This window comes from Delphinapterus leucas, chromosome 4, assembly GCF_059928025.1.
Source record: "Delphinapterus leucas isolate spDelLeu-1000000601 "Yukka" chromosome 4, BTC_Dleu_Yukka2, whole genome shotgun sequence".
Lineage (NCBI taxonomy): Eukaryota > Metazoa > Chordata > Mammalia > Artiodactyla > Monodontidae > Delphinapterus > Delphinapterus leucas.
This window is the reverse complement of record NC_143132.1, coordinates 48,930,164-48,952,876: the sequence shown is the minus strand read 5'-3', so window position 1 is coordinate 48,952,876 and position 22,713 is coordinate 48,930,164. Positions and strand designations below refer to the sequence as shown.

Genomic DNA, 22,713 nt, shown 5'->3' with positions numbered 1-22,713 from the left:
AACTAGATAATGATCTGCATACTTCTTCAGCACTATCCTTGGGTACAGAAGATTCTCAAGTAAGTGTGTTTTTATAAATGTGAAGGAAGGAAATCTCATGAATATAACAATTTTATCTGGAAAATAGGGCATAGCTAGGTGGGCTATGATGGATATTGGTGTACCATAATTAAATTATGCTGTTTTATGATTCTTTGGAATATTTCATTGGGGTAGTAAAGAGAACAAGAGAAATTATTCTTTTTGCATCTGTTTAGCTTACTTTAACTCCCTAGGTTTGTTTATAGTTTATCTGATCATCTTGGTCGACTACTTTTTCAGTTTCTATGGAAAAATGTACTTTTATTCTTCATTATGTCATCAGTTTTTGCACTCAGAGTAATTAATTACCTATATTTTATATTCCACTTTCTATTATTATAAATTGTTGGTATAAATCATTCAAAGTAGACTCATGGTCAGTCCATACGACTTCTGAGGCTAAGATAGTTACTGTTAACTTTTCTTTAAATGGACCTATAAACTGATACTCATGGTCTAGATTTGGTATCTTAATTGATTAAGGTAGACACCTAATTATTTTTTAATACATGCAGATAGCAGCAGCCTCGCTGGCATAGGCCTGTGTCTTTACTGTCACTGGTACAGGGTGGGCAGAAGGAAGGAGGTTTCCTTTTCTGATGTCACAGCGGCAGAATAGGGGAGTTCCTTCTTGCCTCTAGAGCCAGGTTTCCCAAATTGGGTTCCATGGAATACTTGTTCTAAGATGCAGTTTATGATAAAAAGGATTCTAAGGTCAGTTAAGTTGGGTAAACCCTGTGTCCTATTCCTCTCTTAGAGATTCACTGTTATATTAGAATAATAAAGGTGCTGAGAAGTTCTGCATATTAAAGAAAGTTTGATCTATTGATTCTTAAATTTATCAACAAAAATAACAAAATACCCCATCTCTTGTCCCTTAGTATACATTAATAATCTGCTTCTTATGCTTCAAAGGGAAGAAGTCTGTCTCTATTGATATCATATACTGAGTTAAGAGAATGTGTATAAGGACAGGTTCAGTTAACTTCTTCATCTTTGCTTAAGATGGCAACTCTGAATAGAAGTAATTCAAGTTCCATGTTGTTTTTTAGACCATGTTAAAGCTCCATAACTTCTTGAGGTCACATGTAAAAGTGCATAAACTACTGTTTCACCAGTATAAGAAAAGAAATCTATAAATTAAAAAAAAATGAAGTTGGCTCACTTTGGATTATGAAAAGAACTCTTATTTGAAATTTTAATTTTAAAGTTATTTGAAACATTTTCTATTTCTTTTTTTTTTTAAATTTATTTATTCGGTTTTGCTGGGTCTTAGTTGCAGCTCGTGGGCTCCTTAGTTGCAGCTTGTGGGCTCCTTAGTTATGGCTCATTGGCTCCTTAGTTGTGGCAGGTGGGCTCCTTAGTTGTGGATTGAGGGCTCCTTAGTTGTGGTTTGAGGGCTCCTTAGTTGTGGCTTGCTGGCTCCTTAGTTGCGGCACACGGGCTCCTTAGTTGTGGCATGCAAACTCTTAGTTGCGGCATGCATGTGGGATCTAGTTCCCTGACCAGGGATCGAACCCAGGCCCCCTGCATTGGGAACACAGAGTCTTAGCCACTGTGCCACCGGGGAAGTCCCTATTTGAAACATTTTAAAGAGTAACTGAATATTAATTTATTCACACTAGCTTTAATTGCAAAGTCGTAAAAATTCATGTTATTTCAGAGTCCTGAGATGAATATGTCAGTACCAAAGAAAATGTGTAAAAGGTATGTACATGCTATAATAATAGAGTCTTTTCAGATACATAGGTTTACTTCATATACGAATATATACATCTTGATTTCTTCCTGTGATTTTCATAGGCCATGCATTCTCATACTAGACTCCTTGAAAGCTGCTTCTGTACAAAACACAGTCCAGAATTTACGAGAGTAAGTAATGACAATTTTACTAAAATCTCAATAATTTTTAAGTTGCCTTAAGAATTACTGAAAAGATTATATCAGGAATTATATTTTATTATTTATTTAGATGAGGCCTGTAAATCTAATTAATAACAAATATCCCCATTATGTGTAAAATATTTCTCAAGGATTATATCAAAAGTAAATTTGGAATTTGTATTCACAGTTGAACAAAAGACATAATTTTACAAAGGAGCATTGCAAATATTAGTGGTTGTCAAAAGTTAACACTTTAGAAAAAAATAAGAACTCTTTCACATTCTTATTTTGTGTTTGCATGTGTGTTTGTAATTTTTAAATTTCCTACAAGATCTGGAAAAAACTAGCAACTAAAGTTTAAAAATAATTTGTTTAGTTTACTTTGTAATATAAGTGACTTATGTATATGATTTGTGAAAGTTGAGTTGTTGAAAAAAGTCTGGCTTTTAGTTTGAAACTCAGATGATTTTATTTAAAGTAGCACTTTTGAAGCCTCATATTATAATTTGTGCTCTTAAGGTTTAAGTCTTTTGAAATGTGGCTGGAGGCAATATATTTGGCAGCAAATGTTTTTCCATTTTTGTGAAATTGTTGCATAATAGTAAAGAAATTTCTACTCGAGTCACTCTACTTTTTGATGATTTAAGGTATTTAGAGGTAGAGTGGGAAGTTAAACGAAAAACTCATCGTGAATTCAGCAAAACAAACATGGTGGACCTATGTCCTAAAGTTCCTAAACAAGATAATAGCAGTGATTGTGGAGTATATTTACTGCAATATGTGGAAAGCTTCTTTAAGGTATGTAAAGACATAAATACGTTTTTTATTCACAGTTACCAGCATATAATCACAAATTACTGGGCAAGCAAAGAAGCAGGAAAATGTTAGAGGTAATCAAGAAATAAGAAAAAAAAAGGCATAGAACCATATATAACCCAGATATTGGAGTTAGAAGATAAAAACTTTAAAATGATTTGATAAATATGTTGGAGAAAATAGTCAAAGATAAACAAAATGGATGAAAATGGAATCTGCTAAAAAAAAAAGTCAAGTGGACATTCTCAAACTGAAAATGCATAATGATATATCTGAAATTAAGAACTTACTGTATGGATTTGATAGCAGACTGAATAAAGCAGAAGACAGATAAGGGAACTTTAAAAAAGGACAATAGAAAGTATCTCACTGTAGCTCAGAGAGGAAAAAGAATGTAAAGAAGAGAACAGAGCATAAGAGACAAGTGTGATACAGTCAAAAAGTCTAATTTACATGTAATTGGAGTTGCAGAAGGATTAGGGGTGGAGAGAGAAAATAAGGCAGACACAAATTTGAAGAAAAATTTTCAAAACTAAAAGACTTGTGTATTGAAGAAGCTCAGAAAACCATAAAATACATAAGTACAATGAGAAGTATGGGTATTATTTTCTAGCTCATCAGAGACTCTATAGGAACTGTAGCAACGTTAAAAAGAAATTTTAAATAGCAAGGGATCATTCTGCTTTTTGAACTGTTAGCTCATTACTTCAGTCATAACGAGTATTATTTATGAAGATGGGTATAGCAAAAGGTATTTTTGACCAGAAGCTTGTTTGGAGAATCCTTAAAGGTACTTTCAAAGCATGAGGGTTACAGTATGCAGTTATAACTTTTGGTATAATTGGGGAGGATTGATAATATACAGTAGAACATGGTACACATTATGGAAACCACTAAACATGTTATGCTGTTTTTTTTTCCTTTTTTATTCTAGACTGGAACTTCATTATAGGGTGACAGTTCTGGCCTTCTAATACTCTTTCCAAAGAGATGTGATTTTGTTTTTAGATATCCAAAGTGCCTTATTACATGACATAGTCTGAGTCTGTTATATAATTCTACTTTATGTAGCCTCAGTCAGTAGAACATACTTCTAATATAGGTGGTAGCACCACTTAAGATTGCTGGGGGGAAAACCTCAGAACACTAAGTCTTGTGTTTCACAAATTTGTGCACTAATATAACAGAGTGTGGATTGAAGAAAATAGGTTTCAGGTTGACCACTCAAAACCTGTGGAACTTTGTAACTAGGCCATAAGAAATACAATTTTAATTCTAATAAAAACACTTGCACAGTTAAATCTCCACTGAGATTTGCCCCTAGAATCACAGTCAGTCCTTCATTTCAGCTTTGTACTCTGGGACTCTTAATTTCTTCTTTAAGATGTAAGTCCTTCTTACATCTGGCTTCTAATAGTTTCATCAAATTTGTAAACATGATCTAGGGGTAGTCTTATTCAGCAGTTACTCATTTATTTTTTTAAACACAGGCAGAATTGTCTTTGCAGTTGCAACTTGCAACTTCGTTATTAAGCTTAACATAATGGAAAATATATCAGTTCCTTAAGCCACTAAATTGGCTATTTCGTGGACTAAAAGAAGGTACTTCTGCAGGATTTTCTATTTTTTATGTGAGATTCTTCATATACTGCTAAGGCTTCCTCTTCGTTTCAATAGTTTCAAAATATTAACATGTTGGAAAAAATTGTGTTCAAACCAGCCTGAGTTCTGCATTGTACTGAATCATTCTCTGTTTACTAATTCTCTTTGCACTAATTCACTTAAACATGCATTGTAGCATAACATATGGTGTTTAATTTTGATGTTCAGTAGTTAGCAGTTTAATGAAAATGTTCTAAAATTGATTGTGGTGATGGTTGCACAACTCTGAATATACAGAAAATCATTCAGTTGAATACTTTAGGCAAATTGTATGTTATGTGAAATATATCTCAGTAAAGCTGTTATTTAAAAAAGTTAGCAATTTCTCATTTCTTATAAAAATGAGCTTAAAACAAATTTGAATTATACTGCTAAAGTGACTGCACTCTGTCTTTTCTCTCATTAGGATCCTATTGTTAACTTTGAGCTTCCAATTCATTTGGAGAAATGGTTTCCTCGTCATGTAATAAAGACCAAACGGGAAGATATTCGAGAGCTCATTTTGAAACTTCATTTACAGCAACAGAAGGGCAGCAGAAGCTAGTTAATCTGTACAAACATGACACAGATGTTCTATACGATTACTGGAAAGCTGCTTATCAGCATTTGTGTTAGCCAGCTCACAGAGAAGAAAATAACTTGCAGTAGTTTTATAAGTCACTGTACATTATTTAAAATATATAAGATATAATATTAGAATTTTTAGGATCTCATAGATGGAGTGGAAATGGGGGTGATATAGATAAAGTCATTAGATAGAAATTAAAATTTCATAAATATTTGATATTTTTCTGATTAAATATGCTTGGATTATGCAATAGCATATGTAATGTGGAAATGTTTTTATAGATAATAAAACTATGTGATCTGTACTTCCACATAACTGGGAGTTGAAGGGAGTTAGGTCCTCCCTGGTGCCAGCCCCAGTGCTTGTCAAATTTCGTTGACAAGTCACATTATATTGTAATTCTATTCTTTGCAGCTCAAGCATGCAATATGAATACTGTGTATTTTTTTTTTTAAAGAATTTAGTATCAAGGCTTCAGAAAATGCCATTTACGGCATCCATTCTGTATAGTGTGAGAGAAGACATAATGTTAGGAAGGTGATAAAAATTCACTCATTCAATGCGCAGCTTATTTTTCTCAGTTGCTAAGTGGAACCATTACTCTATTCTAATTGTTGTTTGTTTTCCATTTCTTTTGATGTCATGTGTGGGGATCTGAGAATTTAGTTCATTCATTCAGAGTGAAATTTGGAAGAAAAATTTAGCTATCAAAAATAGGTTTTTAAAAATTGTATATGTAGCTCAACTTAGTTTATTTGAGGTATAGCTATATAAATATTGACTTCTGTCCTATTCTGACATCCCAGAATATATGTACACAGTTTCTGTAAGTATAGAAGATAAAATTGGTGACTTCATAACTTTAATTAAAAAAAATCCTCAAAGTCTTCTATATTAATCGTTAGGACTAAATACATAATTTTATAGCTGTTTACCCAGTATTCATCTGCAAAAGCCAGATTGCTCTCATTGCTTTTGTATTTTTATAAGGACATGTGATCCCCATGGAGCATAAGTTTTTGTTAAACGTTCAGGTAACAGTTCTGAATTGATGTGATGATGGTGGTATTACATATGATTAAACAAACACTTCATAACTTTCTAATGTTATCATGAATATTTTGAGGGGATGATTATATTGTATTTTCTCAGACAAGAAAAATGTTTTTTAATCTTCTGTTTTAAGCATCTCTTAGATTTACACTGTTACTGTATATAAAGCAGTGAAGCAAAGGCTATTTAAGATGAAGCTAAAAGTCGGAACATTTTATTTCAAAATCTTGTGAATTGAGGTTGTCAGTTAAGCCTTAGTGTCCTTAAGTTTCTGTTAATCTTGTCATCATCTTTATATTGTTAAAGATATTTGTCCTTTGGAGATTTCCTATAAAGATGGTTATAAGTACATGCTTCATTCCCAATTTCTGTGTGGGGGGAGGGGATTTTTTAGATGACTTAATTATTTTGTATATCTAATTTTGGGAAAGCAAGTATCTAATACATCTCCTTGTGACTTCTTAACTTTTTTGTTTGTATGTTTTTCAAAGACACCTCTGTTCTTTACCATGTTTTGAAGATTGTTTAAAATTCATTTTCCTAAATTCATATGGAAATAATGCTTTGAGAATATCAACTTTATATTAAACATGTTTCCAATTCATTAAATTGAGGTGTAATTTTTTTCCTTAAGAAATGTGAGCCATTCTTAGAAATAGATTTTAAATTGTATGTTACTCAGTGCATGTCATATAATTGATGCTTAGATTAATTTTTCTGTTTTAGCAGACATGTGGTAATTTTGATAGTTCAGGGAACATTTTTTGAGCATCTACTACTAGGAGGCAATGTACAAGGTAGAAAAAACGGAATGACAGCTCTTATTCCTAAGTCATTTATAGTCTAATGGGAGAAATGGACATATGAACAGTTTTAATATGCCTGTTAGAAACAATCATAGAGTTTTTTGGGAGCACAGGAGGGTGTTCAGCCTTCGGGTTTGTGTGTGTGTGTGTGTGTGTGTGTGTGTGTGTGAGAGAGAGAGAGAGAGAGAGAGAGAGAGAGAAGATAGTGAGAGGTGGTAGAGAGGTAGTAAGCGGGTTGTCACTAGACAGGGAAAGCCTTTTTAGAGAAGATAATACTGTTTCTCACAACTCTTGGGATAAAAAAATGGTAGCTCTTTTTTTTAAGAAAAAGTTTAATATCTCTTAAAATCAACTTTTGTGTGTGTGTGTGTTAGGGGGAAAATAGGTCTAGACTTATCATACAGAGCCCTTTCTAATTTGATTCCAGTCTACATTCTATCCTCATCTTTCCACTGTCACCTACTTTTTAGTCATATAGTTATTAATTTATGCTTTAATTACTTTTAGCTTAACACCAAGCTTAAGCCCTTTCTTAATAGGAAATTATCTTGTGTTTTCTTTCTTTCAATACTATTTCTTTGGAAAAGTACTAAGCTAAAATGAATGTGAAATGTCATTTGTATTCTCTCTCTCTCTATATATAGAATAGATATATATATATATTTCATTGTGAAAATGACCTCTAATTGTTGAACTCTGGACTGGGAGAACTGTGAGTAGACATGCATACGCCAAAGCCCTCCTTGACCAGAACTTTTTAAAACTTTTTTGGAAAACCTGGGCCCCTTCTTCCCTCTGTAGAGTCTCTTGTAACTAACCTTGTCCTTATGGAAATTTGCAAACTTTGCCCAGGGGCTGTTAAAAGACTTGGTTCTATGTGTATGAGGCTTTCTTACACTGGTGTGGTTTGCACCCACCCAGGTGGTCTGTTCTCTTACAACTGAGTTCGTCCCTTTTGGGAACTGGAGAAATCAGGATCAGGGCTAGTTTAGGATTCTGAAGAGAAATGTGCTTTAGATCTTTACAAAACATTTTTTTTTTTCCAGAGAACTTCACCAGAGGTACATAAGATACAAATTCATTGCTATTTGATAGTAAATCCTAGCTTCCACAGGGTTTTTGACTAATTTAATTCCTTTCTACTAGATTTATTTGATAAAAACAACTGCCCTAATACAAAATTTTTATCTGGTCCCCCATTGTGGTAAAGATAAAAAAAAGTTTCCTTTCTTGGTTAAGAATTACTCATGTAGATAAAGACACTGGGCCTCATGTGTAAAAGCAAATTAAGCAACAAAGCTATTATTATGTAGCTACCATTTATATTGTGTGCTTAGTAGGTGCCAGGTACTTTTCTAAGCATTTTCTGTGTGTTAACTAATTTAATGCTCACAATATCTCTATCATGAGTTAGCTTTACTATTCCTATCCTATTTTATAGATAAGGAAGGAGAAGTAAGTGGTTACAGTGAAAGATTTTCAAATTTTTTAATCGAGGGAAATTTACAAGAAACGGCACCAAGAAAACTAACTTTATTTTGTATGTAGCTCTGTATTTCGGACATAGACAGGTATAGTCAGTCTGGGCGTTTTATGCTTAAAAATCATAGGTTGTAGAAGAACCCAGAGAACATGTGAATCTATCAGGTTTGACTAATAGATTGAGAAAAGTTGTAAAATTCAGTGAATTATATGTGTAACATTATTATTATTATTGGAAACATTTTTAAGTAGAGTGCTTATTAAAGGCAAGGAGAGTGTTAATAAAGAGCTTAGCTGGCTAGATTAAAGAAATTGTCTCTCCCCATCTGTCCTAATTAGCTTATCTCTCCTGCTTTCATAGCATGCTGGTTATTTCAGAAAAGAAGTGAGAGGTACTTTGAAAGGACACCATTTTTATTTAGCCAATTTATAATGATTTTGGAATGGTTGTCAATTTTTGAACATGAACTGTTTAAATATTAGACCTTTTCTGTAAAAATTTGTTACTGGAAGTTTCAGGCCTTTGGGTGCTCAATTAAGGATTTTGGCCTCTTTCTTGGTTTTGGCTCAAATGATTATGTTTCCTCATTTTGGGAAGATTTCTCTGGGTATTCTGATATTTGTCCTGATAGAAGGAAACCTTCCATCATTAACAGGTATTTAAAAATCTACATTATTTTTTATCTTTAGATCTGAAGTATATTTTCTCTAAAAATAACATTATTTGATATGACTGCTGTAAGAAATTGAAACAAATATTACTCTAGTCTTTGATATTGCTTCATTTAAACTGTATGAAAATCTCTCCAATAATACTGGTTTTCCTCTTGATTTCAATACTAACTTGATTTCAATAACTAACAATCTTGAAATAAAGGACTAGGAATTAAATGGAGAAAAAATTGAATGCTTTACTTCTCCCCTCCTTAAGCACACATGTCTATAATTCGAGCATTGAGTTCAAAATCCAAATGTGGTGCAAATGTCAGTTTTTCTTCATTTGTTACCTTTCATTCTGTGTCTTCATTCATCGTCAGAAGCTTTGTTTATGCTTTCACTCTGTAGCACAAACCTACTTATCTTTAGAAGAGAGCCAAGAACCCAAGAGTACAGTTTCTTTTCTCCTGACTGACTCAGAATCCACAGACTCTTCTCTGTCTATCGAAAAGAAACAACCTATGGACCACAGAGAAACTGAGAGACAGTGGTTGCTCAGAAGAAAGCGATCTACTCTGTTTCCTAATGGTGTGAAAACCTGCCCAGATGAAAATGTTACAGAGGCTGTGGCAAACCATGTGAAATATTTTAAAGTCCGAGGTAAGCAAACATTCAAACCCTTGGGCTCTATGATAAAATTCAAACATAGTTCTAAAACAGTTGTTGTATTTGAACATTATAGTTCAAAATTCGTGATGCTTTGGATAGAGACTGAACCAAATATTGTCTGTCTACTAGCCATGGAAAAGACTTGCTAAGAGTATGGTATTTATACAGCTTCAGAGGAAAGTTTACATTATTTTAAGAGAGGACATGGTTTAAAATTTTTGAAGCACTTCAAAAATACCAGTTTATGTTTCTGGATAAATTAATTATAACTTTTACTTCTGCAGTAATTTGTCTAAATATACCCACAAAAGATATTAACTAAGATATACTTAACCTACTTGGCTAATTAGTTATTTTATATATATGGAAATATGATCAATTTCTATATTTTATAGTTTAGCCATTCTACAGATTCAAGCTATTCTAGTTGTTATACACAAAACTTTTTACCTCTCAAATTGTGGCAGTTCTCACAATGGACCCTAAAGCAACAAAACTAGGAGTTTATTTTATTTTTTTCATTTTTAAAAATTAGTTTTTATTGGAGTATAGTTGCTTTACAATGTCGTGTTAGTTTTTTCTGTACAGCAAAGTGAATCAGCAATACATACACATATATCCCCTCTTTTTTGGATTTCCTTCCCATTTAGGTCACCACAGAGCGTTGAGTAGAGTTTCCTGTGCTATACAGTGGGTTCTCCTTAGTTATCTATTTTATACATAGTAATGTATATGTGTCAATCCCAATCTCCCAATTCATCCCACTCCCCCTTCCCCCTTGGTGTCCATACATTTGTTTTCTACATCTGTGTCTCTATTTCTGCTTTGTAAATAAGTTCATCTGTATCATTTTTCTAGATCCCACATATAAGCAATATTATATGATATTTGTTTTTCTCTTTCTGACTTACTTCACTCTGTATGACAGTCTCTAGGTCCATCCACGTCTCTGCAGATGGCACTATTTCATTCCATTTTATGGCTGAGTAATGTTCCATTCTATATATATCTACGACATCTTCTTTATACATTCCTCTGTTGATGGACATTTAGGTTGCTTCCATGTCCTGGCTATTGTAAATAGTGCTGCAGTGAACATTGTGGTACATGTATCTTTTTGAATTATGGTTTTCTCCAAGTGTATGCTCAGGAGTGGGATTGCCAGGTCATATGGTAGTTCTATTTTTAGTTTTTTAAGGAACCTCCATACAGTTCTCCATAGTGGCTGTATCAGTTTACATTCCCACCAGCAGTATAAGAGGGTTCCCTTTTCTCCACACCCTCACCAGCATTTATTTTTGTAGATTTTTTGATGATGGCCATTCTGACTGGTGTGAGGTGATGCCTCATTGTAGTTTTGATTTGCATTTCTCTGATAATTAGTGATGTTGAGCATCTTTTCATGTGTTTGTTGGCCATCTGTATATCTTCTTTGGAGAAATGTCCATTTAGGTCTTCCACCCATTTTTTGATTGGGTTGTTTGTTTTTTTGATATTGAGCTTCATGAGCTGTTTGTATATTTTGGAGATTAATCCCTTGTCCATTGCTTTGTTTGCAAATATTTTTTCCCATTCTGAGGGTTGTCTTTTCATCTTGTTTATGGCTTCCTTTGCAGTGCAAAAGCTTTTAAGTTTCATTAGTTCCCTTTTGTTCATTTCTATTTTTATTTTCATTACTTTAGGAGTTGGGTCAAAAAAGATCTTGCTGCGATTTATGTCAAAGAGTGTTTTGCCTAGTTTTTCCTCTAAGAGTTTTATAGTGTCCGGCTTTACATTTAGGTCTTTAATCCATTTTGAGTTTATTTTTGTGTATGGTGTTAGGGAGTGTTCTAATTTCATTCTTTTACATGTAGCTGTCCAGTTTTCCCAGCACCACTTATTAAAGAGACTGTCTTTCCTCCATTGTATATCCTTGCCTCCTTTGTCATATATTAGTTGACCACAGGTATGTGGGTTTATCTCTGGGCTTTCTGTCCTGTTCCATTGATCTATATTTCTGTTTTTGTGCCTGTACCATACTGTCTTGATTACTGTAGCTTTGTAGTATAGTCGGAAGTCCGGGAGCCTGATTCTTCCAGCTCCATTTTTCTTTTTCAGGATTGCTTTGGCTATTTGGGGTCTTTTGTGTTTCCATACAAATTGTGAAATTTTTTGTTCTAATTCTGTGAAAAATACCATTGGTAATTTGATAAGGATTGAACTGAATCTGTAGATTGCTTTGGTCAGTACAGTCATTTTCACAATATTGATTCCTCCAATCCAAGAACGTGCTATATCTCTCCATCTGTTTGTGTCATCTTTGATTTTTTTCATCAATATCTTATAGTTTTCTGAGTACATGTCTTTTGCCTCCTTAGGTAGGTTTATTCCTAGGTATTTTATTCTTTTTGATGTGACGGTAAATAGGATTGTTTCCTTGATTTCTCTTTCTGATCTTTCATTGTTAGTGTTTAGGATTGCAAGAGATTTCTGTGCATTAATTTTGTAACCTGCAACTTTACCAAATTCATTGATTAGCTATAGCAGTTTCCTGGTGGCATCTTTAGCATTTTCTATGTATAGTATCATGTCATCTGCAAACAGCAACAGTTTTACTTCTTTTCCAGTTTGGATTCCTTTTATTTCTTTTTCTTCTGTGATTGCTGTGGCTAGGACTTCCAAAACTGTGTTGAATAATAGTGGTGAGAGTGGACATCCTTGTCCTGTTCCTGATCTTAGAGGAAACGCTTCAGTTTTTCACTGTTGAGAATGATGTTTGCTGTGGGTTGGTTGTATATGGCTTTTATTATGTTGAGGTAGGTTCCCTCTATGCCCACTTTCTGGAGAGTTTTTATCATAAATCAGTGTTGAATTTTGTGAAAAGCTTTTTCTGCATCTATTGAGATGATCATATGGTTTTTATTCTTCAGTTTGTTAATATGGTGTATCACATTGTTTGATTTGCATATACTGAAGAATCCTTGCATCCCTGGGATAAATCCCACTTGATCATGGCATATGATCCTTTTAATGTGTTGTTGGGTTCAGTTTGCTAGTATTCTGTTGAGGATTTTTGTGTCCATGTTCATCAGCGCTTTGGCCTGTAATTTTCTTATTTTGTGATATCTTTGTCTGGTTTTGATATCAGGGTGATGATGGTGGCCTCGTAGAAAGCTTGGGAGTGTTCCTCTGTAATTTTTTGGAACAGTTTCAGAAGGCCGGGTGTTAGCTCTTCTCTAAACGTTTGATAGAATTCGCCTGTGAATCTATTTGGTCCTGGACTTTTGTTTGTTGGAACACTTTTTATTTTATATTGAAGTATAGTTGATTAATAATGTTGTGTTAGTTTCAGGTGTACAGCAGAGTGATTCAGTTATACATGCATCTATTCTTTTTTCAAATTCTTTTCCCATTTAGTTTGTTACATAATTATTTTATTTTCAATTAAACAGTGTTATCCTTGATCTCATACCCTTTTATTATATTAATTCATTCTCTGTTCCTTATATTTACTAACCAGAATTGGTTAATTGACCATAATATGTCCCTTAGATATTTGAAGGATTCCCAGACTTTGCTTTTTGCTGCTCAAGAGCCAATAAAAAGCCATAATATGGATGCGATGCTAGTAAGTTAAAGTGGATATAGATAATGAAATGATAGTGAAATCAGGCTTGTTCATTCATGCATGTATTCAACAAATGTTTATTGATCATTTACTATTTTCCAGGGACTGGGCTATATAAACCTTCAGTCTGAGCTGCTACTTTGTCTTCTTCTTTATTTTCCTCTATGTTGTCCTTTCTGTCCTCCTTCCTTATCAAAGCAAATGCTTTTAATATAAAAAATTTAATATCAGATATTACATATATTTATATGTTTGATTTTTTAGTTTCTTAAAGTGGCACAGTATGTTAGAACTTATTTTTTCAGAGTGTATTTATATCTCTTGGTTGTATTTTGGACTATCAAACTTACTAAGCAATAAACTTTTCTTTTACTTTTTAAATGGAAATCCATTGACCTGGCCTTTTGTGAGTAGGGCATATGCCAGAAGTGGGAAATTCCAAAGAGAGTGGGAAGAGAAAATGGAACTAAAGATGAATGAGAATGAGTGTGTAACATATCAAAATATGATTTCTACTACCTGGATTTTTATGTAATATTACTTTAAAATAGGTAAGAATACCAGAATACCTAGATAGCTTCTGGTTAAATAGTGAAGAGGAAATAACCAATCATTTAAGGAATATGATTATGCCTTTTCATTTCTTTGCCCTTGTGTTTATACATTCAAGAGACGCTATTGAAAAAGAAGCCAACCAAAAGAAAAATAAAGCATTCCTTGAATAATTGACTTTAAAATACAGATTCTGTGAATGAGATCATTGGAAAGGGACCTCAAAGCTAAAATGATTGACACAGCACATCAAGATTATAACAATGTTGATATAGCTGTTACTGTCATGATAAAGAGTAAATATTTTATTTGTTATGTTTTGAAATTTAGGAAAAATGAATATTTCAACATAGGTCTTGATTTGGAAGAGATTTGGAAGGGATAATTGGATTATGCCCTTAGAACCAATTGTTTTGAGATTGGAGGAAAAGATCCACTCACTGTCCAACCAGGAATCTTTGGTTTTTCCACCAAGCTAATTCAGTGTAATGGTTTGCCCAATTTTTCCTTCATAGATAATTTGGTATCAGTTGCTAGTTGGTATAACACACTTGAAAAATATCTCCATTTAAGCAAGAAGCAACTGAATTTAACCTAGTCATTTGTGAAATTAAAGAGATATTTAGGGTGCTTGGAGTAGGAAGTAATAGTATCCCCCTTTAAAAAATTGTATTAGTAGTTGGACCTTTTAAAACATAGCTTTAAAAGGAAACCATAAACAAGAAGAAAAGACAGCCCTCAGAATGGGAGAAAATATTTGCAAATGAAGCAGCTGACAAAGGATTAGTCTCCAGAATTTACAAGCAGCTCATGCAGCTGAATATCAAAAAAACAACCCAATCCAAAAATAGGCAGAAGACCTAAATAGACATTTCTCCAAAGGAGATATACAGATTGCCAACAAACACATGAAAGAATGCTCAACATCATTAATTATTAGAGAAATGCAAATCAAAACTACTATGAGGTATCACCTCACACCAGTCAGAATGGCCATCATCAAAAAGTCTACAATCAATCAATGCTGGAGAGGGTGTGGAGAAAAGGGAACCCTCTTGCACTGTTGGTGGGAATGTAGATTGGTACAGCCACTATGGAGAATAGCATGGAGGTTCCTTAAAAAACTAAAAATAGAACTACCATATGACCCAGCAATCCTACCACTGGGCATATATGCTGAGAAAACCATAATTCAAAAAGAGTCATGTACCACAGTGTTCATTGCAGCTTTATTTACAATAGCCAGGACATGGAAGCAACCTAAGCGTCCATCGACAGATGAATGGATAAAGAAGATGTGGCACATATATACAATGGAATATTACTCAGCCATATAAAGAAACAAAACTGAGTTATTTGTAGTGAGGTGGATGGACCTAGAGTCTGTCATACAGAGTGAAGTAAGTCAGAAAGAGAAAAATGAATACCGTGTGCTAGCATGTATATATGGAATCTAAAAAAAAAAAAAATGTTTCTGAAGAACCTAGAGGCAGGACAGGAATAAAGACACAGATGTACAGAATGGATTTGAGGACACAGGGAGGGGGAACGGTAAGCTGGGACGAAGTGAGAGTGGCATTGACATACATACACTACCAAAAGTAAAATAGATAGCTAGTGGGAAGCAGCTGCATAGCACAGGGAGATCAACTTGGTGCTCTGTGACCACCTAGAGGAGTGGGATAGGGAGGGTGAGAGGGGGACGCAAGAGGGAGGAGATATGGGGATATATGTATATGTATAGCTGATTCACTTTGTTATAAAGCAGAAACTAACACACCATTGTAAAGCAATTATACTCCAATAAAGATGTTAAAAAGAAATATGTGGCTTTATTAGGGTATATACATTGGTAGATTATAAACTGCACATAAAGCATAGAATTTGATTTGTTTTGACAAATGTGTTTATCCTTGAAGTTATCACTACAATCAAGATAATGAATTTGTCAATTACCTCCAAACATTTTCTCATGTGCCTGTATAATCCCTTCCTCCCTCAGCACCTCCCTTGACCTCAGTGCTGAGGCAACCACTAATCTGCTTTCTATTACTATGTATCGTTTGCATTTTCTACACTTTTTCTACTATGTATCGTTTGCATTTTCTACATATTTTCAATGTCCTCATACTGTTTACTCTTTTTTTTTTGTCTAGCTTCTTTTAATCAGTTTGTTTTGAGACTCATCCATGCTTTTTTTGTGTATCAGTAGTTTGTTACCATTTACTGTTGGGTATTATTCCATTTTATGGATATACTGCATCTTGGGATATTTGGGTGCTTTTCAGTTATTGGGGATTACGAGGAAAGCTGTCATGAACGTTTTTGTACAATTTTTTGTGTGAATATATGCTTTTTATATCTGTTGGTTAATAGGAGTGTAGTGGGTGGGTCACATGATAGCGCTATGTTTAACTTTTTAAGAAATTGCCAAAACGGTTTTCCAGTGTAGTTGTACCAACAGCTGTATATTGGGATTCCAATTTTTCCACATCTGTGCAGCGCTTGGTATAGTCAGTGCTTTTAAACTGTAACCATTCTAGTAGATATGAAATAACATCTATTGTGGTTTTAACTTGCCTTTTCTTGATGGCTAATGATGTTGAGCACTTTTTCATGTGCTCATTTGCCATTTGTATATCTTTTTTGGTGAAGAGTCTATTCGAATATTTTGCTCCTTTAAAAAAATAATTGGATTGTTTGTTTTATTATTGAGTTGTAAGAGTTCTTTATGTGTTCCAAATACCAGTTCTTTGTCAGATATATGTGTTGCATAAATTATCTTCCAATGTTTGGTTTGTCTTTTTATTTTCTTAACAATGTCTTTTGAGGAACAGAAGTTTTAAATTTTGATAGAGTCCAATTTATCAGGTTTTTTTTTGTTTTGGTTTTTTTTTTTTTTTTTTTGTGCTACACGGGCCTCTCACTGTTGTGGCCTCTCCCGTTGCGGAGCACAGGCTCCGGACGCGCAGGCTCAGCGGCCATGGCTCACGGGCCCAGCCGTTCCACGGCACGTGGGATCTTCCCGGACCGGGGCACGAACCTGTGTCCCGTGCATCGGCAGGCGGACTCTCAACCACTGCGCCACCAGGGAAGCCCTATCAGTTTTTTTTTTTGCATCATGCTTGCTTTTGGTGTTGGATCTAAATTTGCTTAGCTCAGAATCACAAAGACTTTCTCTTGTTATTTCTGATAGAAATTTTATAATTTTTAGGTTTTACATTCAGGTCTATGATCTACTTTGAGTTAATTTTTGTATTTGATGTATATAGATCAAAGTTAATTTATTTTGCTTTTGCATAGCCAGTTGTTCCAGCATCATTTATTAAAAGTATTATCTTTCCTTGCCGCTGAACCTTTGTTGAAATTCAGTCTTCTGTATATGATGGGTCTATTACTTCACTTTTCATTCTTTTACACAGATCTCTTTGTCTGTTTTTATGCCAGTACCTAACTGTCTTGATTACTGTGAGCTTTATAATAAGTCTTTGAGTAAGATAGTGCAAGTCCTTCAACTTTGTTCTTTTTAAAATTTGTTTGGTTATGCTAGGTCCTTTGTCTTCCATATAAATATTATAATCATCTTGCCAATTTGTACACAAGGGGCTACTGGGATTTTGATTGGGATTGTGTTGAATTTATTGATCAATTTGCAAAGAATTATAATCTTAACAATATTGACCCTTCTGATCTGTGGATATATTCCTCCATTTATTTAGATCTCTGTCAGTTTCTCTCAACAGTGTTTTGTAATTTTCAGTGTATAGATCTTACACATCTTTTTATCAGATTTATTTCACTTTTTTCATGCTATTGTTAACACTATTTAAAAAAAATTTGGTCTCTGATTGTTCCTTGCTAACATATAGACATACAACTGAGTTATGTGTATTGATCTTTTATTCTGTAACTTTGTTAAAATCACTTATTAGTTCTAGTAGCTTCTTAATATACTCCTTAAGGTTTTCTACATGGGTGATTATTTCATCTGCAAATAAAGATATAGTTTTACTTCTTATCTTCCAATTTGTATGCCTTTTATTTCTTTTTCTTGCCTTATTGCATCAAATTAACTGTTCCTCATGCTTTGGGCTCCACTATTCTGAAGGGAAATTATATTACCCTAAAAAAAAGACTTTGCTCCATTCTAGATTTCTGTGTACTAGATAAGATGCACAGCCTGAGTCCTAGTAACAGGATTAAAGACAGATTAAATGCCGGCATTTCCTTCTTCAGAATATTGTCATTACATTTACCCTTCCTCCACCGGTTTCCAGGACAAGTTTCTCTGCCAGAAGAGAGGCTTTTGTAGATTAGTTATCTTCTCGAAAATAGAAAGTTATCTCCAGTGTTAACTAAAGGCTACATGAAAATCATTTGACAAGGATAGGACTTATGAACAAATAGGCCAAATAGAGAAGTATGTGGCGTTTGTCTGTGGTGGAGTTTTGCCCTCCTTAGTACCTCTTTCCTTGAAATAGTGCTGATTTTGCTCTTGTCTGTACAGCCTGTACTGTCCTATCTAGGTTTCCCCTCTCTGAGCTGCATGAATACTCCAGACTACCCCCCAATTCTCCTCCTGTATCAGAATGTAAGTGTTTTGAATTCTATTATTCTTAATTGGAAAACCACTGGATAAATTAAGGATGTGCAGCTGATCCTTGAACAACATGGGTTTGAAATGTGAGGGTCCCCTTCTACTCACATTTTTTTTCAGTAAATACATACTGCAGTGTTATATGATCCAGGGTTGGTTAAATATGTGGATGTGCCACCGCGGATAAGGAGGGCTAACTGTAAAGTTATATGTGAATTGACTGCAGAGGGTCTGTGCCGCTAACTGCCACATTATTCAAAGGTCAACTGTATTACCTTTCTGGAGGGAACTGCATTTTTTATAGTTTTACTGAGATATAATTAACGTACCAATTAATTCATTTAATGTATAGAATTCAATGGTTTTCCAGTATATTCACAGAAACGAGTAACTATCATCACACTCAGTTTAAGAACATTACATCACCTCACAAAACCCCCCCACCCTTTAGATATCACTTTCTTACTACTCTGTCTCCCCTTCCCCTCCCCCCAGGACTAAGCAACCACTAATCTACTTTCTGTCTCTATAGAACTGCGTATTCTGGATTTGTCATATAAATGAGATAATATAATATATGGTCTTTTATGACTGGCTTCTTTTACTTAGCATAATGTTTTCAAGGTTCATCCATGTTGTAGCATGTATGAGTAGTTTATTTTTTGTGGCCAAATAATAACATTCTGTTGTATGGATACACCACTTTTGGTTTATCCATTTGTCAGCTGATGGATATTTGGGTTGTTTTCATTTCTCTTGGGTGTATATCTAAGAGTAGAATTTCTGAGTCATACGCTTAACCACATGAGGAATTTCCAGATTGTTTTCCAAAATAGATGTACCGTGCCCACCAGCAGTGTATGAAGGTTCTGATTTCTCCACATCTTTGCCAGCACTATAATTTCCTTAAAAAAAAAGAAAAAATTACAACCATCCCAATGGGTGTGAAGTGGCATCTTGTGGTTTTGATTTGCATTTGTTTAATGACTAATAATGTTGAGCATCCTTTTATATGTTTCTTGGATTTGAATATCTTCTTTCAAAGAATGTCTTTAAATCCTTTGCCTTTTAAAAATTTGGGTTATTTATCTTGTTTTCATTGAGTCATAAGCAATCTTTATATATTCTCGATACAAGACCCTTATCAGACAAATGATTTGAAAGTTTTTTCCTTTTCTTGATGGTGTCTTTCACAAAAGACAAAAGGTCTTTTTTTCACCATGCACAAAAGGTTTTGATTTTGATGAAGTCCATTTTATCTATTTGTTATTCTTTTGCAAAACTGTTTATGCTCTTCTGGGTCCATTGCAATTTCATATGAATTTTAGAATTAGCTTGTTAATTTCTGTAAAGAAACCAGGGTTCTGATAGGATTGCATTGAGTCTGCAGATCATTTTGAAGATACAGTTGGCCCTCTGTATCTGTGGGTTCTGCAACCACAGATTCAACCAATTGTGGATTTAGGATTGCCGTGTACACACTGCTATATTTAAAATGGATAACCAACAAAGACCCACTGTATAACACAGGGAACTGTGCTCAATATTATATAACAACCTAAATGGGAAAAGAATTTGAAAAAGAATAGATACATGTATATGGACAACAGAATCACTTTTCTGTACACCTGAAACCAACACAACATTGTTAATCAATTATACCCCAATATAAAAAAGTTTAAAAACAAAAAACAAACAAAAAAACACTTGAAAAAAAATTCCAGAAAGTTCCAAAAAGCAGAACTTGATTTTGCTGTGTGCTGGCAACTATTTACATAACATTTACATTGTATTAGGTATTATAAGTAATCTAGAGGTGATTTAACATATACGGGGGTGTGTGCATAGGTTACATGCAAATACTACACCATTTTATATAAGGGAATTGAGTATCTGAGGGTTTTGGTATCTGTAGGGGTTGGGGGTTTAACAATTAAATCTTCCAGTTCACAAACATGGAAAGTTTTTCCATTTATTTATGTTGTCTTTAATTTATTTTCAACAGTGTTTCTTGGTTTTCAGAGTATAAGTTTTGTACTTTGTTAAATTTATTCCTAAGTATTTTATTATTTTTGATGCTTTTGTAGATGGAATTGTTTTCTTAGGTTCATTTTTTGTTTGTTCATTGCTAGTGTATAGACATACAACTGATTTATATGTATTGATCTTGTATCCTGACACCTTGCTAAACTTGTTTATTCTGTAAGTTTTTAAGTGGATTTCTTAGGAGATTTTTTCAGGAAATGACATCCCCCAAAGCATAATTTGTAGGAGGCAGCTTATGCTATTCTTCTGTGAATTCATGAGAGATGCCAAGGGAAGGCCTGCTATGAAACCTGGTATGATTTCTACACTTCTGGATGCTCCAGCTGCATTTTCCCTCACACAATAATGTTTTTCTAAGAGTTTATGAAAATATTTTAAACATATAAAGTAGTTGAAAGAATAATTTAGTGAACACCATAGTCTTACCACCTAGCTCTACAGTTAACATTTTATATTTGCTTTATCACATATCTATCTATCCAACCATCCTATTTCTTAGATGTATTTCATAAATTAAAGATATCATTTCATTTCCCTGTAGAACTTCAGCATGAATATCCTTAACTAGAGCTTAATATTTGTTTACTTTTCTGAAGGTGGAATTTACATAGAGTGAAATGCATAAATCTTAAGAATACCATTTGGTGAGTTTTGACTAATGCACACATTGGTGTAATCCAGACCTCTCTTAAATTTGGGGATAGTGCCACCACAGAAAGTTCCCTTATTCCCCTTCCAAGACAGTCCTCCCTTCTCAACCCCAACTACCAGGTGACCACTCTTCTAATTTTTTTAAACCATAGCTTAGTTTCACCTATCTAGGACTTAATAAGTAGAAATAGTATGAACTCTTTTGTGTAAGGCTTCTTTGACTCAGCCTTTTGAGATTCATTCATGTTTTTGCATGAATTAGTAATTTGTTCCTTTTGATTCCATTATGTGACTGTATGTTTGTTTATGTTCCTGTTGATGGAGACCTGGGTTGTTTTCTTTTTTAAGTTATTATGTATAAAGCTGCTCTAGCATTGAACATAAGTCTTTCTGTGGATATGTGCTTACGTCTCACTTGAAGGAATACCTAGGAGGGGGGTTACTGGGTCATAGGTTTGGTGTATATTTAGTTATATAAGAAACTACCGGTACTTTTTCCAAAGTGGTTGTACTATTTTTCATTCTTGCCAAAAATGAGGGTTGTGTTTGTTCCGCATTCTCGCCAAAATTTGATATTGTCAATGTAAAAAGTTTTAGCCTCTCTGGTGCATGTGTGGGTGGTTCAATTTCCATTTCTCTGAAGAATGAATGACAGAGCACTTTTTCACATACTCGTTGACTCTTTGTATCTCGTCTTTTGTAAAGTGTCTGCTTCAGTCTCTTACATATTTTAAAAATTGGATTGTTTGCCTTTTTGTTAGGGAGTTGTAGAAATCTCTTAAATATCCTAAATACCAGTTCTTTATCAGATATATGTATTTTGAATATTTTCTGCCAGAGGTATGGCTTACCTATTCATTTTTATTAATAACATCTTTGTTGAGCAGAAGTTTTTAGTTTTGATGAATTCTAATATCAGTTTTTTGTTTTTTCTTTTATAGTTGTTGCTTTCTGAGTCCTGTCTATGAAATCTTTGCTTATCTTCAGGTCATGTATATATTCTTCTGTGTTTTCTTTTAGGACCTTCAAAGTATTAGCTTTCATATTTCAAATTATTTTATTATGTATATTGTGAAGACGTTATTGAGATTTATTTTTTCTCATAGATATATAGTTATTTGGTCTCACAGTACTTTTAATACTTTCTTTGAATCACCTCATTTCATAACCGGATCTTATAGATATTCGCTTTTTGTTTGTTTTTACCAACTCAGACTTTCATCTTTGCATTGTCTTCTGGTGTGTATTAAGCTGTCATTTGGAAGTTTAAAGAGGAAGAAAGGAAGAACTTGAATCTACAAGTGGTCACCTCTGCCTCAGTCTGTCTCTGTTGGAGTCTTCTGTATGCTGTAGGGTCAGAAGTTCTAAAGAACAGGATTAAGGATGTAGTTAGTTTACTGAAAAAGAAACTGAGTTTGCAACCAAAGGTTCATTCAGTTTAACCCTGAAAAATCAGTTGATAGAGAAACTTTCAGTATTCATATATTTTAATCTCTGTTAAAGCCTAAGAGGTTTTTTTTAGTCTGAGACTCTTCTTCCATCAAATAACTGTTGGACAACCAGAATCCAATATGATAATAAC

At 33.9% G+C, this 22,713-nt stretch overlaps 2 protein-coding genes across 30 annotated transcripts in view; both read left to right on the top strand.

Annotated features, from left to right (window-relative positions):
• The window catches only part of SENP7 (SUMO specific peptidase 7), a 172,213-nt gene extending 165,540 nt beyond the window's left edge, over positions 1 to 6,673 (top strand). For 27 of the 28 annotated variants that reach the window (XM_089910473.1, XM_089910472.1, XM_089910468.1 and 24 more), the window contains 5 exons: positions 7 to 59; positions 1,745 to 1,788; positions 1,885 to 1,953; positions 2,613 to 2,763; positions 4,850 to 6,673. In XM_089910473.1, the coding sequence (XP_089766599.1) occupies positions 7 to 59; positions 1,745 to 1,788; positions 1,885 to 1,953; positions 2,613 to 2,763; positions 4,850 to 4,987 (455 nt within the window). In that variant the 3' untranslated portion in view covers positions 4,988 to 6,673. Of the gene's footprint in view, positions 1 to 6; positions 60 to 1,744; positions 1,789 to 1,884; positions 1,954 to 2,612; positions 2,764 to 2,798; positions 2,856 to 4,849 lie in introns of all 28 variants that reach the window. The other variant, XM_089910488.1, reaches the window with a different exon arrangement.
• Positions 6,674 to 9,023: 2,350 nt separating this feature from the next.
• IMPG2 (interphotoreceptor matrix proteoglycan 2) overlaps positions 9,024 to 22,713 on the top strand; it is a 74,928-nt gene continuing 61,238 nt past the window's right edge. For both annotated transcript variants that reach the window (XM_089910464.1, XM_022590585.3), the window contains exon 1: positions 9,024 to 9,669. In XM_089910464.1, coding sequence (XP_089766590.1) covers positions 9,243 to 9,669 — 427 coding nt within the window. In that variant the 5' untranslated portion in view covers positions 9,024 to 9,242. The remainder of the gene's footprint in view (positions 9,670 to 22,713) is intronic.